The following is a 17,402-nucleotide window of genomic DNA, read 5'->3' on the forward strand; positions in this document are numbered from 1 at the left end:
ACACAGAGAAACGAACTATAATATAACAATGGCCATTTTCCTGACTTGGTACAGGACGTTTTAAGAGAAAAAGGATGGATTGAACCTGGGTTTGCGGCTAGCCAAACCTCGCACTTTTATGGCAATATTAAATATAACATTAAAATGACAACCTTACATGACAGGACTACAGTACAAATAATACAAGAACATTCAGGACAAAGAAATACACAAATAAACATTACAATAGGACATTTCTATATGCTAATAGTTGTCAAAGGTAACAGGCTTATTAACTTATACACCATACGTACGTTTTGTCTACACAAGACTCAACAGTGTAAACAAATACAAGTCAACCTACGGCCCTTACGAACGAGCAAAAAATCGCAATGCATTCATTAAGCGATAAAAGTATCAAGCATAACAAAATGTGATTAATCATTGAAAGGAAAAAAACAAACAGCATAATTTGCGCTTAAAATTATAACATGTATAACGGAAACCACTATGGTTCTAGTGGTAGACAGTAACCAATCACAACAACTACAAAGCAGTATTCTGACTAGGACAGGCACATAAGGAAAATTCAAGGAGACAAGTTTTCGATCTAAAAAAAACTTGCAATTACTAAAATCTAGTTCAAAGTCTAATTTGAACAAAAAGAAGTAGTCTTAAATATCAATTACTGAACATAAAACTGAGTAATGTGCTTAGAAATGTGCTCTTACTAATTTTTTTTTAAATGTCATGTTTACAAATAAAAAGTATGATTTTTTTCAAAATACTAAGGATTTTCTTGTTCCAGGCATAGATAACCTTTTTTAGGTCCTCAATGCTCTTCATCTTTGTACTTGTTTGGCTATTTGATATGAGCGTCACTGATGAGTCTTGTGTAGACGAAACGCGCGTCTGGCGTATCAAATTATAAGCCTGGTACCTTTGATAACTATATTTTCTTCACAACAATGTTTATGTTAAGTAGAATGATTGTACGAGAACATAAATTCTTTATTAAAACCAAATAAAACTGATTTAATTATTATACAGTTAAACCACTTTTTAAAGGAACTTATTGGTGTATAAACTCGACCAATTTGCTCACAAACAAATAAAAGTTCGAAGAACTTTTATAATATGTTATTGAGTGACTTACCAGTTTATACAACAATACATTCCTTATCCATATAATCCATAGAATTCTTTGAATATGGAAATTAGGAATTTGATTTCTTCATTCGTATCCTAAATCACACACAAATTGTAAATTTGTGGCACTGAATTGCTACCTAAAAAAATACGAAAAAAATATCTAATTTTCTTTCAAAAGATGTTTTGTGTTTATTTTCTTATTATCAATGAAAGCGAAATGAAAATATACATTAAATTTCTAATCCGTCGAGCCGTTTGTTTTATATTACCACCGCCATCTTGTTTACATTGGTTAAAACAATTAGTTCTGTCAACGACGGCTTTTGAAAAATATACAACGTCAAGATACACTACCGGAAGCCCTCTCAACCAATAATACAAATGTATTCCCTTATGTGCAAATCATATAAGAATTAAAGTTAAATGGAACTTATTTAAATTTTACAAGCATGAACATTGATCCCGACGCATTTTCAGTTATTTATCGACGTTAGAAATATCTGTATTGTTATTTTCGGATTGGAAGAGAAATATTTTTCTCTGCGACTTTTTATCCCATCACTGTTTGTTATTTTTTTAGAACTATATATGTATGTGTAATTGTAACACAAAAATGGTTCATAGACGAATAAGTGATCTATAAAAAAGAAGATGTGGTATGATTGCCAATGAGACAACTATCCACAAAAGACCAAAATGACACAGACATTAACAACTATAGGTGACCGTACGGCCTTCAACAATGAGCAAAGCCCATACCGCATAGTCAGCTATAATAGGCCCCAATAAGACAATGTAAAACAATTCAAACGAGAAAACTAACGGCCTTATTTATGTAAAAAAAATGAACGAAAAACAAATATGTAACACATAAACAAACGACAACCACTGAATTACAGGCTCCTGACTTGGGACAGGCACATACATAAATAATGTGGCGGGGTTAAACATGTTAGCGGGATCCCAATCCTCCCCCAAACCTGGGACAGTGGTATAACAGAACAACATAAGAATATGCTGGTGTTTCTTATTGACAAAAAAATGTTGAATTTGAACGTTGTCTTTTCAACAAATTGTCTGCATTGTTTTGGAAATGCGCACCTCTCCTTGTCGACTTCTTTTAATTTTCATATACGTTGGAGTTCCTTTAAACACTTGTCAAAACTAAGGAGATCAAAGAAACCAGATCATTTATTTCAATGTTCTTTCTATTATGATATCCTTCTGAAAAATAAACTAAACGAAACCACAGACGCAGCATCCTCCGTCTCATTTTTAGATTTATACCTCGAATTTTACATAAACGGTAATCTCAGTACCAAAATCTATCAAAAACGGGAAGGTTTTAGTTTCGAAATTATTAATTTCCACCATCTTAGTAGCAATATACAACTCAACCTGCATATTAGATATGCATTTCGTATTAGTCATTCGGTATTCCAGAGCTAGCAGCTGCTACTCAAACTGTCAACGTCACTACTGCCTGAGCTGAAAATTGATGAATCAGAGGTATGTCTCAGAAAGTCTCGTCCTATATCTAAAAAAAGTTTCATTGGTTGATACCAAAACCTTGTTGATAAATATTCTGTAAATTTGATTTGCCTCCCTTTCCATGTAGAGACAATTTGTCTTAATAACTTATTACTTTTACTGTTTTGTATAATTTTGGTAACATCCATTTGGCGTTGCTTTGTGCTTATATATCTTGTCATTGTGTTATTGTGTTATGACAGAGTTTTGTATTTTTGTCTATCTTTTTTGATATTGCACTTTATCTATATGCATTTTTGCTTAAGAATATGACGGTTTTTATCTATTTTTTAGATGTGTTTGAGCTATTTATGTTGCGTTTTAATTTGGAATTTTCCGTTTTGATATTTTGGAATTGCTTAAAATAAACATTCCAGTTTTATTAAAAACAAGATGTACACTTCCCTTATCATTGATTAATAGAAAAAATAACATACATTTACAAATGTATTGGTCACAAAAGGATCTGATATTTATTCTTTTTATTTTAATTTTTTAACTAGTTTAAAAAAAAATCAGGATTTGTTTTGAAAATTACTTTCAAATTGTAAAGAATTTTCATTGGTTTTATATTTTCTCCTTTATATTTAAATATTATGTAAACTATATACGATAAAACACTAAAACTTAGATTTCAGTTCAAAATACTTTTATATATTACTCAACAAATGATGATGCCTGCTCTTCAATATGACGCAGCATCCATTCCAAGAGGCTAAATTGTGGTGATGATAACATACAATAGTTGTTTTTCCTTTCAGACTTAAAAGCACGATTCGTCAAAATTTAAAGGGGGTTTGAATGTGAATGTAATAATACAAAAACAACAGTGCAATAGCTAGTAAGTAATTGTTCTTATGACTGCATGTACAAGGGTGTGGATAGAATAGAGAATAATAGGCTAAAAAAAACCAGTAAATAATAGGCAAAAAACATGAAAAAAGAGAATAATGTGCCGGGGTGCTAAAAAATAAAGAATAATTGTTTACAAAATAAATAATAAGGTAAAACAGATGCCTGCTTGCAGACATTAAAGAATAACGAAATTGTTCTACACACAAAATTAATTCTTGGTAATGGACAATATGTTTGTGGATCATATGGTAGACAATGTCGAAATATTCATAATTGTTATTGTTTTGGTGATCTTAGCTAATTTGACATATTCACATATTCGTAAGCATCGGTAGTTTTCCTCCGGAAACACGATCACTTCTTAATGGTCGTGTTTTGAAAACGAAGTTTACCGATTGTAACCTTTGTAAACAATCAACAAAAAAGCATATATATTCAGGTAAACACGTGCATACCATGTACAATAACATATATACAGTTCAATTGGAAGACGGAGCGATGTTTACGTTTGTTGACTCTCTCTGCCAATTCGAACTTGTGTGTTGCGATTTCCGGATTCTGACGAGAAAAGTCACGCTGAAGTAACTGCATACGGAAAACATGTCGGCGAATTGTTGGCTGGAAGCTAACAATTAAAAAAAGTAAACGTCTTCTACATTTGGACTAGTCAAAGAATTTTCTCCAGAAAAAAGTATATGTATATCAGTTTTACAATAAAATCTAGCCCTTTAGTAACAAAAAAATATGTATCCTTTTTTTAATTTGAAGTTTCATATGACTATAACTACTTGCATAATTATATGTCAGGTAAGTTTAAAACGATATCATGTAACAACTGTTCCCCGGGTACTTCAATATAAATAAGAAGATATGAGACAACTCTCTATCCATGGGCGCAGGACATTATAGCGAAAAATTTAAAACTACATGGGGACATTTTAGCGCCGAAATTAGAGCCCATTTTAGCGCGGGATTAATCCGTTCATCTATATTTTAGATAGCCTATTTAGCGAAAACTTACCTGGTTGAATAATACTCACCTTACTATAACATGTATAACCATAAACAGTTAATGTTAAAGTTGTTTATATGTTCATTGTGGTAACACAAGTTGTTGAAACGAACGGAGGAAAGAAAAGTGTAATTTGTGATGGATACCGATATAGAATACTAGAACAGACTTTTTACATTTTATTTAATCTTTTAGACTTTAAGTGCTGTATTTTAATGGACATAGTATGTTTTATATTGTGCTGTCATGAGTCTATTATTTTTTTTTATTTAATATATATAAATTTTCATAATGGATTGAACATATTTCTCTAAAATGGGCATTGACAATTTTAATTTTCGCTCAAATGGGTTAAAAATCGGGCGCTAAAATGGGTTCTACTTTGGCGCTAAAACGTCCGATTTTTTTTCTCGCTCAAATGTCCTATCAATGTGCTTAAATGTCCTCCACCGTCATCCATATCAATTAATTAATTATTGGCAGTGATAATAGTTATCAAAGGTACAAGGATTATAGACACACGTTTCGTCTACATAAGACTCCTCAGTGACGCTCATATAAGTTTCCATTTATCTTATCTGATCTTTAATATACATCGACAGTTGGTTAAGGTAACTTGACAGTATAAAAGAATTTTAGGTGACAATTGTTACAATTCAATTCAATTTAATATCTTATTTTACATCTCACCTTATGTATTAAATTACACAATATATTGATAAAAGATATGTTTTGTATACATAAGTCATAAGCTATGAGAGACGATAACAACTAAAACAACATAACTTGTATTTACATAAATAAATATTAAAATCATGAGTGGTAAAATTATACAACATGATTATTCAATAATTAGTTACAATATAAAACTTCTCTCCTTCTTTTTAGAAAAAAATTACAGGTTTTGGCACAGAATCTTAGAATAACTTGATTCGAGAAAAAAAAATACCATTTTCTGACAATCTGTAAAACTATATAAAAAAAATTGTTACATCTTATGTGTTTGATGTACAGTACTGATAGAATTATTTAATTCTTTATAACTCTTAGGTTACGTATAGTATCCGATGGATCACTAGAACTGAATTATTGATTTATGTATTCCTTTTATTAAAGAAAACGATGTATTTGTTTTAAAAATATTTTCTCTATTTAAATAAGATATAATAACGTCAGAGGAATATATCGCTGAACAATATAGCTGGTATATTTAATAAAACCCAAGTTACTTGAAATTCTTGAAACATTGTGTTTCTGGGCATTTACACACATGAAGACATAAATCATTCATATTTTTAGCAATTTCATTTTTGCTATCAATCGCAAAATTTTGACAAACTCTCTTTGTATTTGTTTTTTATGAACCTTTATTTTTTTACATACATGACATTGTGAAAGTGTAAGACCCAGATTCCTCTGTACTGGGATTTATCTTCTATTTTTATTTTTATCCTCGCAATTTTCATTGTTCTTGCAAAGTACATTTAGTGGTAAAACTCCAATGGCATATTTTTCATAATGGAAATAACTTTGATATTCTGGTGCAACTTCCTGGAAAAATATTCTTACCGCCATGTATATATTTTTTGTGAAAACAATAAAAATATTTGCTCTAATGTGGTTGAAATGAATTTTCTAATCTGCAAAGTTTTAAAAATAAGTATTCCTACCCGATCAAATCTGCCCGACGCTCACCTTATAATCAAATAATCGTTCCCTCACCTGTTAAGTATTTAATTGTATCAAAACGTTAGAATAAGTTGTTTGTCTAATTGTAAACAGAAATATGAACAGTTGTAAATCGAGAATAAACTAACAAATAAGCTAATGAGTGTCGGACTACTGTCTTTCGGCGTAATCATAACATTCGATTTCCTCATATATTACAATACAAATTACAATACAAAATAACAGTTAAACAAGAATATCAACAAATCTAGAATACTATGATTAGAATTTCAGGGTTACGTAATTAAACAGTAATGTGACTAGTGCTGCAGAATCTGACCCTTTGGTATCACATAAGTCAATCCGATTATTCTTTCAATATAACAAGCCGTTTTACTATTTATTCTTACTTCAAGATATTTACAAAACTTTGTAAGATATCTTATATAGTAAATGAGATGTCTTAAACAGTTAATAAGATATCTTCTTTTTTTTAAGTATTCTTATATCGGACTCGTATGTCTTTTTTTCTGGGTTTTACTGTACATATTGCTATGTGTTTCTTTAATCTTCATTGGCTAGAGGTATAGGGGAGGGTTGAGATCTCACAAAACATGTTTAACCCCGCCGCAGTTTACCGCCTTGCACAAGTCAGGAGCTGCTGGCCTTTGTTAGTCTTTTATTTTTTTTAAATTCTTGTTCATTTACAAATGTATATGTTTCGGAGTTTAATGTACCATTCATTTTCGCAGAACTAGTACACAAGGAAGGAGCCTCTGGCCTTTGTTAGTCTTGTAAGTGTTTTATTTTAAGTTCAATTTAATGTTTGGAGTTTAATGTTATGTCCATTTTCACGGAACTAGTACTCAATTTTATTTAGAGGCTAGCTGAGCACCACTTCCTGGTGCGGGATTTTCACGCTACGTTTAAGACTCATTGATGGGCTTCGTTGTTGTCTGCTTTTTGGTCTGGTTGTTGCTCTTTGACCTATTCCCATTTCTATTTCCATTTTTTTTTATAATATATCTTGTATAGTTTATAAGATATTCAATAAATTATATGAGATATCTTAAAACTATGTACGATATCTCATAAAGTATATAAGTTTTCTCGCTGTGTTGAAGACCAATTTGTGGACTTCGGCTGTTTTCTGTTTTTGGTCGGGTTGTAGTCTTTAATGTAGAGTTTAGGAAATACAAGTTCACTTATTACTTTAAGTTTTTTATAATACCACCATAGACTAAAACATTGCACTATACATATATATTTATTTATTTTCTGTGCTCTTTTAAAGAAATATATGAAAAATTGCTGATGAAATCATTATGCTTATATTGATCAAGAAGTAATTAAGGAAAGTTACATATTATTGAACAAATGTGACAATTACAACGTCAAGAAGTACATACTTTGCAATAATCAATTTTACATACATAAAGCGCTACAGATCATTGATCCATACATTGCCGTTATCGTTGAGGTAATTTAAGGATGTACTAAAAGAGGGACGAAAGATACCAGAGGGACAGTTAAACTCATAAATCGAAAATAAACTGACAACGCCATGACTAAAATTGAAAAAGACAAACAGACAAACAATAGTACACATGACACAACATAGAAAACTAAAGAATAAACAACACGAATCCCACCAAAAACTAGGGGTTATAGCAGGTGCTCCGGAAGGGTAGGCAGATCCAGCTCAACATGTGGCACCCGTCGTGTTGCTTATGTGATAACAAATCCGGTAAATAGTCTAGTTCTGTAGATTACCGGCATTCATGGAAGGGAAGGGGATGGTAGTTAAGACGTAAGGAACATATCCGATGTCATTTGTGAAACGGTTATTCCATAACGGTAAACCAACTCGTGATTGCGTCCATAAAATGTATGAAGTGATGATTTCAACTTCACCATTTGGAACTCTTGGTTTAATAGCTTTCTTGTGAGCAGCAACCCTCTATCAAGAAAATCATGATAGGAAATGCAAGCACTGGAATATCGTATCAGTTTGGAGATATATACACCGTATGCAGGTGCTGCTGTAATGTTGCTACTTAGAAATGGAAAGTTCACAATTGGAAAGGTGAAATCATCTCTTTTGTCGTAAAGTTTTGTTTTCAACCGACCCTCATTGTCAATGTCTAGATGTAAGTCAAGATATGAAGATGACAATAACAATCAAAACCAAGGAGTAAATATAGACTCACAAAACCAAAGAACATTTACATCAACAGATATAAATAATAAATAAGAAACAACACGAACCCCACTAAAAACCGGGAGTGAAATCAGGTGCTCCGGAAGGGTAAGCTGTCACTGAGCATTTCCTGGACCGTATACGGCACCCGACGTGTTATTTCTTTGTTCAGTTCGGTAATGATGGAAGGTTATTATGACTGAGGAGATACGATATACTAAGGTGACATTAAATACATCTATAGTTCAAGGAGTCGAAAGAGCATTAGTTGAGGAACAAAATAAGCTTATAATATTGATACGTCATGGAACTCCTTTTCAAGATATTTGATATTTTAAATATGGCGGGAAAAGGCTGACTTGGACTTTTGCCTTGTACTATTTTGGTCTCAAATCAAAAGAAAATAAATCAAAAATCTGCTTATATTTTGGTCAATGACTTTTTATGAGCTATTTAGGCTTATAAGAAAAGATAAATGGGTGTTATGGGAGAACATAGTTTACCTTGTATCGTATGGAAAAAACCAAGGAGTTCATCCGAACATCTGACACAAATTCCAAAACCTTACCTAAGTACATCATTAATTTCGTTTTATATGCAAGTATATGAAAAGCTGTAATACATATTCTTCCATAGAGCCATAGGTGACTATACTTACATTTTTTAAATCTCTCACTTTTATAACAAAAATCTGAATAAAACAGTTGTCTATGATATCCCTATCCTCGTTAAATTTTACATCGAATTTGAGAAATTCTCAAGAAAATATTTCAATATGTTTCTAAATTTATATCATTAAATAACACCCTGCAGTTATTAACGTATAGAAAGAAAAAAACATTAATAAATTGCATCTTTATGATTAAGTGCCTGTCTCAGATAAGTCCATGCAAAGTCATTCGGAACCAAGGTTACAACATCATCGTCATATTTTGTCTAGTCTAGTCATGTAATGATATTGAAAAAGAAAAACTCTACAACTTCAAGGATTTACCTTATAAAGGGCTGTTACTAAAAGTAGAATTTCTGTCATGATCTAAGGTTAAAAACATGCTATATTTGGTAAAATAGGCCTTTGATATCTAAGAAATGAATATTGTGTAGGCATTCTTGTATGGTATTATCAATAATTTGAACCAATATGATATTAATGATTATGATATTGTTGACCTCTAAAGTTGCCTTAGATGTGCAGAAAGGTCACCAGAAGGTCAAATTTCAATTTTTTGCCAAAAAATGAAGGATTTCAAAGTCTTCCAAGGAAAAGCGAGGATATTTATTTCTATTCATTTCGTTTTTTTAACTACTGTTTGTTGAATAATCTTAATAAATCATGCGTTGTGTTTTCTATACGTTTAATTGTTGTGATAGCTAATGCATATTATATAACGTCACACAGTATAGCGTTATGGTAACAACGTTACAATAGCGTAATGTTTGTACTTCGCGTATCTTAATTTCCGACATTCTGGGGGCCGACAAAAGTAAAATATGTAATGAAAATCAAAAATGTAAATTCACAATATAGATAAATAAATTTAAAATTAATGTCCATTTCAAATAAATAATCAAATTCCTTAACCTTGACTGAACACAATTACAGTTTATCTTTTAGTCCATTCGTGGATGTTTATTCTAGCACACACGGTAACTTCACTCAGCGGTAATTTTCTTAAGTGTTATAAGTTACTGTCCTGTATCTATGTGGCTTATTGACTCCAAAAGTTGAGGGTGTGTTTGTTCAGGCGGTCTAGGTAGCAAGTTACTTCCTTGGAGAGTTTCCTCAAATTGGTTGATGTACGATCTACTTTGTACGAGCCATTGCGATGGGTTTTCTGGTCTTCCTGAAGGTATATCATCTGGATGGTCATGTTTCCAAGCAACCTTTCTGTGGAATAGCCTTTCTCGTTTTCAATAGCTTTGTTCTTGTCTGTAATGACGTTAACAAGAACTGTTGACGGCTGGTTGATGCTTCTATTGATCAGTCCTGATAATAGATATCCGATCTTTGACTGAACAGCGGTGGGTCCGTTTCCTCTAATTACTTTGTCCTCGATAATGTCCCAATAGTGGTCGGCGCCTATGAGTAAGTTGATTTCAAAACGATCTCCACTATGCACAGAATGTGCAAGTTTAAGTCCGCTCAAATGTGGCAAGCTCCTTGTAGTTTGTGAAATACTGTAGTGAATCGGAACGGCAATTTCCGGAACAATAAGCGTGTTAATAACCATATTTTCTCCCGTGTCGGTCTGTAGCTGTATTGTTGCAGTGTCTAAGTTGCGATCTTTCTGAGATAAATCTACGAACGGAGAGAGTTGAATGCTTACTTTTTCTGTGGGTTTTATTTCTAATTTATCAGCTAATTTCTGAGTTATAAAAGAACGCTGTGCTCCCTCGTCAAATAAGATGTTACATTCTACTTCTTGGTCGTTATATACAACTGGTGCAGTTGCTGTTTTCAGGAGAATGTTGTGACTCTGTTGTGATGAATACATTACTCTAGTCTCGTTTGGTGTTTCAACTTCGTTTATTGCTGACTGTTGTATTGCAGGCTCCGGTGTCGTACCTGGAATTACCTCTTTACCTTTACATATGCTTGTATGATGCATTCCGTTGCAATTTTTACATCGTTTAGTACACTTGCATGCGGCCACTCGGTGTGACCCTAAACAGTTAAAGCATAACTGTTTCTGTTTTACAATTTGATTTCTTGTGTTTGCGTCTGTAACTTCAGAGCACTCCGTCGGATAGTGCTCACCTGAACAGAAAATACATGTACGCGTATTTTTCTTCTCATGTGTGTCTGTGAATTTGCTCTTGTATGAATGTGATTGCGTACCCATAAAAAATGCAGTAGCGTACAATCTGTCTGAATCTGTGACTCCTTCTCCAGCTTCGAGTATGTCGATCTCTTTAGTTATAGATTTGCGTAGATTATCTAATATCAAATTATCTCTTCCGTGTTCTCTTGCAATATTCTTTCTTATGTCAATCGGTAACTTGTCCAAAACTGCAGGTACCAAAAGCGAACCATACATCTCTGGTGTTTGACCAAGTGACTTTAAACCTCTCACATATGATTCAAGTTTGTCTCCGTAAGACCTCAAGCTAAATGCATCATTTGTCGGTGTGGGTAAGTTCATGAGTGCTTTCATGTAATCATGGACCATTTTGCTATGTTGTCCGAACCTATCTCTGAGAAGGTTGACTGCGGTTTTGTAGTTACCATTAGTCAAAGCGAATCCCTCTACTGTTTGCGCGGCGCTTCCCTCAAGCTGGGCTTTAAGATAGTTAAACTTTTGGATTGGCGTTAATGTGTCGTTGTAGTGTATAGATGACTCGAAACAATACCAAAATGTCTGCCACTTGAGAATATCTCCATTAAAATTGGGTAAGTCTAACTTTGGAAGCCTATGGTAATTAGTTTTTGAAGATCTCGGTTTTGACGGGACTTGAAACATGACATTCTCTGACGGACTGGTATACACTGCAGGGGCGTGAATTGAATACTGCTGGTTCATAGAATCTATTGCACATGTGTTCATATCAACTCTAGCTTCGTGTGTGAAATTATATGCGTCTGGGTTAAGTCTGCTCGTTGAAGGACAAACAGCATCATGCGAAATTATAGTATTTGTTTCAAAGGACTTAATAAATTTCCGAATTTGTCTAATTTTGCAATCAAGTTCGTACATATACTCATCTGAGTCGGTGATTTCTTGCTCCAGATTTTCCTCCGATGTCTGTTCCAAAAGTCTGTTATTCAGGTCAATCAATGTTTTCTGTTTCTGCGTGACGGCATCATCAAGGGCTTTCACTTCGTCAACTTCTGTGTCTGTTTTTGACTTTAACTCGTCGAATTTCACCAGTAGCTTCGTGATGGCGCCTTTGTGTCCAGCACGAACTGACTTCAGCTTTGAATCCATATATATCCAAAGGTTACGGCACCAATAAATGTTGAATAATCTTAATAAATCATGCGTTGTGTTTTCTATACGTGTCATCGTTGTGATAGCTAATGCATATTATATAACGTCACACAGTATAGCGTTATGGTAACAACGTTACCATAGCGTAATGTTTGTACTTCGCGTATTTTCCAACACTGTTATCGCTTTATTTACAAAATACAAAAAAAATGTCGTCGGCAAATGAATTTGTCTCCATGAATTTTATTCATCTTTCAGTCATAGTTATGGATTTAGGCGATTTCCGTAATTTTTGCAACCGGCTTGTCTACCTCAGGAATAGATTACCTTAGCTGTATTTGGCAAAACTTTTAGGAATTTTCGGTCCTCAATGCTCTTCAACTTCGTACTTTATTTGGCCTTTTTAGCATTTTTGGATTCGAGCGTCAATGATGAGTCTTTTGTAGACGAAACGCGCGTCTGGTGTATATATAAAATTTTAATCCTGGTATCTATGATGGGTTTACTTGCAACCGCTGGGTCAATGCCACTGCTGGTGGAGATTTATTTCCCCGAGGATATCACCAGCCCAGAAGTCAGCACTTTTGTGTTGACTTGCGTTATCATTGATATGTTCATAATTATAATTTAACCGTTAACAAAACTTTGAATTTTTGAAATACTAAGGCTTGTCTACCTCAGGGATAGATTACCTTAGCTGTATTTGGCAAAACTTTTAGGAATTTTTGGTACTCCATGTTCTTCAACTTCGTTTGGCCTTTTTGACATTTTTGGATTCGAGCGTCACTGATTAGTCGTTTATAGACGAAACGCGCGTCTGCCGTATATATAAAATTTTAATCCTGGTATCTATGATGAGTTTATTTACAGTATATTTAGATTGTGAAACTGTTAAAAACGTGCAGAAAATGTATTTCTACGTTATACCTTGCATGCACATTTTTTTGTATCAATTCGTGTTGTTTTCATTTTTTATATCTCTTTAGCGGTACAGTGAAACTGTGTAAAATTGTGAAAAAAAAACTATATAAAGTATTATGACTATGATTGAAGACCGTACTTTGTCCTACAATGGTTTAGTTTACAAATTGTGACTTGGATGGAGGATTTCTCATTGACACTCATACCACATCTTCTTAGTTTTAGTAATGTTCATTTCAAAACGTATTTCGAATATTCCATTGTTATACAGTCGTAAACAAGCATTAAATCATTCGATCTACATTGAGCTATATTTGTAAAAAGATAGCTCGTAAAACTGATAAACGTTTTGGGGGTATACCTTAATTATGAAAACGATGCCAAGGGGAAAATCAACAAAATAAACACGATCGTTAAAAACAAAAACAACAAAAAAAAAATTCAGAGAAAGACAAGAAATCAATATAAGTTCTTAAAATTAGTCTGGGAATGATAGCCAATGCGTTATACTGAAATTAAATCAAAACCATCGAATTCCCCATACATGTACCTATACAATGAGGCACTTCGATTTAGAAAAAGAAAACAATATTAAACCTTAGGAATATGACATTTGAAGGGCCAATTTACTGTTATTCTATCTTTCCGAAGAGATTATTTTAGCCGAGAAATACCCTATCGTTTAAAAAAACCTGCAAACATCTATAAATTTTAACAATTGAATTACTAAACCCACTATTGGATAGACAAGAAGTACACGGAAGCGCACAATTTATTAAAAAAAATTGAAAAGTAAATCCATAGAAATATGTAAGCAACATATGCAACCACAACGGAAAAGTACATGACTGTATGTTAAAATGTACTTTTAGTTTAAAAAAATAAAGCAAATTAACATGCTAAGTAACATTTAACATTGATCAAGATTGTTTGATAATAAAGTTGAAAACTGTATTCGAGATTGTATTGTGTATTTAAAAAGAAAAATATGTCAAAAAAAATATAACTAAACGGTTAGAATGGACATTGCGACGTGCTATTTAACAACCGGTAAAATTATAGGTCACTTACGGCTGTTAAAAAAAGATAAGTAAACATACTATGACAAACAGTCTAGCGCCACTGATAACTTTTATTATGTAGACGAAACGCGCGTCTGTTTTACCAAGTTATAAGTATGATTTCTTTATATTTTCTTCAATAACATGTAAACAGTTACCAAACGTTTAAGTTAAACCGACAACTCTTACTAATTTCTTTCATAGATACAAAGATTTGATTAGTAAATTTGGCCTTCACTGAAAACTTATCAAAAACGGTATTTCACATCCTAAGTTTTACGGTAATATTGTACTAAAAGCGCGTAAATCACCGTGTGATCCGTGTAAACTAATCGAACATTTAAACAAACTTATAAGGTTATCTCACCAATGTTGTAATTAGATCTTTGAACTAGTTTACATTGACGGTAATATCGATTTTGTCATTAGCAAATTAAGATATCACTAACTTTGTAGTCTTTTCAAACGGGATGTATATAGAGACACCTACGTTCATTTTTATCAATAAAGAGGCTAACAACTAACTATCCTACAGACTGTCGATAAATTTATTTTTGGCATTGCACAAGTCATGTCAATTTTGACTGTCCATTACGTTTAAATATTTAATTCCTGAGATAGGTTTAAGTTGAGTTTTTTTTTTTGTCTCTGATGCATGATTTGTTATTATTAATTGTTTTTGGCTTTTAAAATCTCTCAAATCGTTCTTTCCTGTTAATTTGACCTGTTGATACTATTTGTAATGCTTTTATGTTATTTAATGTTTACTTAATCAAGGATCTGGTTGAATACAAGCTTTGATAAGTGTTTGGTATAACTATAAATTTGCATTTCTTCGTACTATGAACATCAACATAATTTTTATAAAAATATTTCCTTTCTCAATTTGAACTGTATGTATACCTAACAACAAAATGATTTTCATTTACCTGTGGATAATAGTATTGTAAATATCGGATTTATTTTCATAAATTGAGACTTTGAAGGAAAGTTGTCACATTGGCACTCTTTCCATATCTTCTTATATCTAACACAATTCCAAAAAAGACAGAATGATAAAACAACGGTCTGTAAACACAACTGGAAAGATAGAAACGGATCAACACCAAACCCAACATTTAACCAAACTACCTTGAACAAAACGAAGGAATAATTTCAAATCTCCTACATTCATTAATGATGAAACTTTAAGGAATGCAATTGCTTGATATATACTTTAAAAACAAAGATTTTGTAATATTGTTTTCTGTCATCAAATGTATTCAAACATTTTTTTTACGCACGAAGATCAAGTTAAATTACTTCTTTTTAATGAAGTTGGCTTTGTAACTGAGTAAGATATATTCATAAATCTAACATATTCGAAATGTTACATGTAGTATCACATATTGTCATTCTGACATCATGAAAGCGGACCTGAATGAGAATACTGCATTTCGGTAATCTTTCTATCAAATATTGCATCCAATCATATGTCTTTCAGTACTGCTTTCACACTAGACAATGTGTACATAAGGGTCAACATAGTTGCATGGTATAGTTGAAAATTTATAAAAGTCACACACTCAATCGATGTCATAATTCAAACAAATCAGTTTTACATCGTCCTTACATTGAGATAGTCATGGATAATACAGCATAAAACAGGATAAATTTGAAAGATGAGTAGTTCACCATACATTTCTACATGTCTTCTTCAGATTGTGTTTTCCATCCTAAACATATGGATCTACACACTGGAGATTTATAGGGAAAGGTGCAGATAAATCCATCCAAGAAAACCGTTAAAAATGCTTAACAAATAAAATAATTTTGTTTCTAGAGGGAAGGATATTTAAAACTAACAACTAAAGCAAAAAAGAGTAAAAAATAACTTTAACAGGTAAAATTCTGAGAGATTTGATTTTTTTGAAAAATCGCACTTTTTTAACACAATTATATGATATGGCAAAAGTATTGTCCAACGGTTTTTTTTTTATATTACATCTTAGTTTGCGAACTTTCCTAGATGTGATAACATTTAATGCATAAAATTATCCTCGCTTCACAGTACCTATTTTTGAACAATATCAAATTTGGACTTTCAATAACTGGATTTTCACGGACATGATAAATATGGTGTGGAACAAACACATTTCATGAGTGGACTTCTGTTGAATCAGTTTCATTGATTATCAACCCCTTTATAATGATATATATGTTTTTGTATGCTTTAAACTCTGTGTTCAGTATAAGCAGACAACCATATGGAAGCATGGACGTTTAGTAAATTGACATTTTTTATTGACTCGATGTCCATTTTTTGTCTCTAAAAATAGAACCATCACTTCAAAAAAAAACTGGAATTCTTTATATCCTCTTGATGTGCAGATTCTTGAAACATATCAAATATAAAAGTTCTTTGAAGAAAGGAAAGATCACGGTTTATGAAAACAATACTTTATATCTATATCATGTATATCTGGCAATCATATTTGTACCAATGATGAAATATGTAAGACGAATGATCACAGCTTGTGTAAACCATAATTTCTATTAATGTAGGGACAATTATAATGATTAATTAAAATATTAAGGAATTATGAAATTTCCAAAGATCACGACTTCAGAATTGTATGGTCTATTCCAAATACAAATATATCATTGCACTTTAAATATACATTATTCTATTTACTGGTACTCTTTAAAAGAGACATGTTCAATTTTCCTGAAAACATCACAATGATTATGTTGATGAAGAAGTAATTAAGAATGTGTGCATAATATGTGCGAGATGTTAAAATTGCGACATCAAAAACTACAAAATATGCGTTATCAATTTGTTGCATAACTTGTTAGTATTATTGACAATATTTTTATTTTACACAATAATAATTTATTAACGTTTCACAATCAATATTACAGAATACACATTTCACATTGTAAAACTAAACTCTAAAAAAGATATTAATGCCATTCTAAAAAGGATTATGAGAGATGGCTTAAAAACGAAGTTATATTTACACATTCTCAAAAAGCTATTTTAAAACAAAAGTAATATCATAGATTATATTTACATCTAGTATCGGTATAAAATACGTCTTCTACGGTCTAAA

The 17,402-nt window shown here is 32.2% G+C and overlaps 1 protein-coding gene across 1 annotated transcript; it reads right to left on the reverse strand.

Moving 5' to 3' along the window:
• Window positions 1–10,105: 10,105 nt before the first annotated feature.
• LOC139527565 (uncharacterized) lies at window positions 10,106–12,322 on the reverse strand. Its single transcript, XM_071323112.1, has one exon. It carries the CDS (start codon window positions 12,320–12,322, stop codon window positions 10,106–10,108), a length of 2,217 nt encoding a protein of 738 aa, XP_071179213.1.
• Window positions 12,323–17,402: the final 5,080 nt, after the last annotated feature.

Source organism: Mytilus edulis, chromosome 1, assembly GCF_963676685.1.
Source record: "Mytilus edulis chromosome 1, xbMytEdul2.2, whole genome shotgun sequence".
In the NCBI taxonomy this organism is placed as follows: Eukaryota; Metazoa; Mollusca; class Bivalvia; order Mytilida; family Mytilidae; genus Mytilus; species Mytilus edulis.

Bases quoted from the DNA above. Each gene is read 5' to 3' on its own strand.
- LOC139527565 (XM_071323112.1), bottom strand. From the start codon at position 12,322: ATGGATTCAAAGCTGAAGTCAGTTCGTGCTGGACACAAAGGCGCCATC.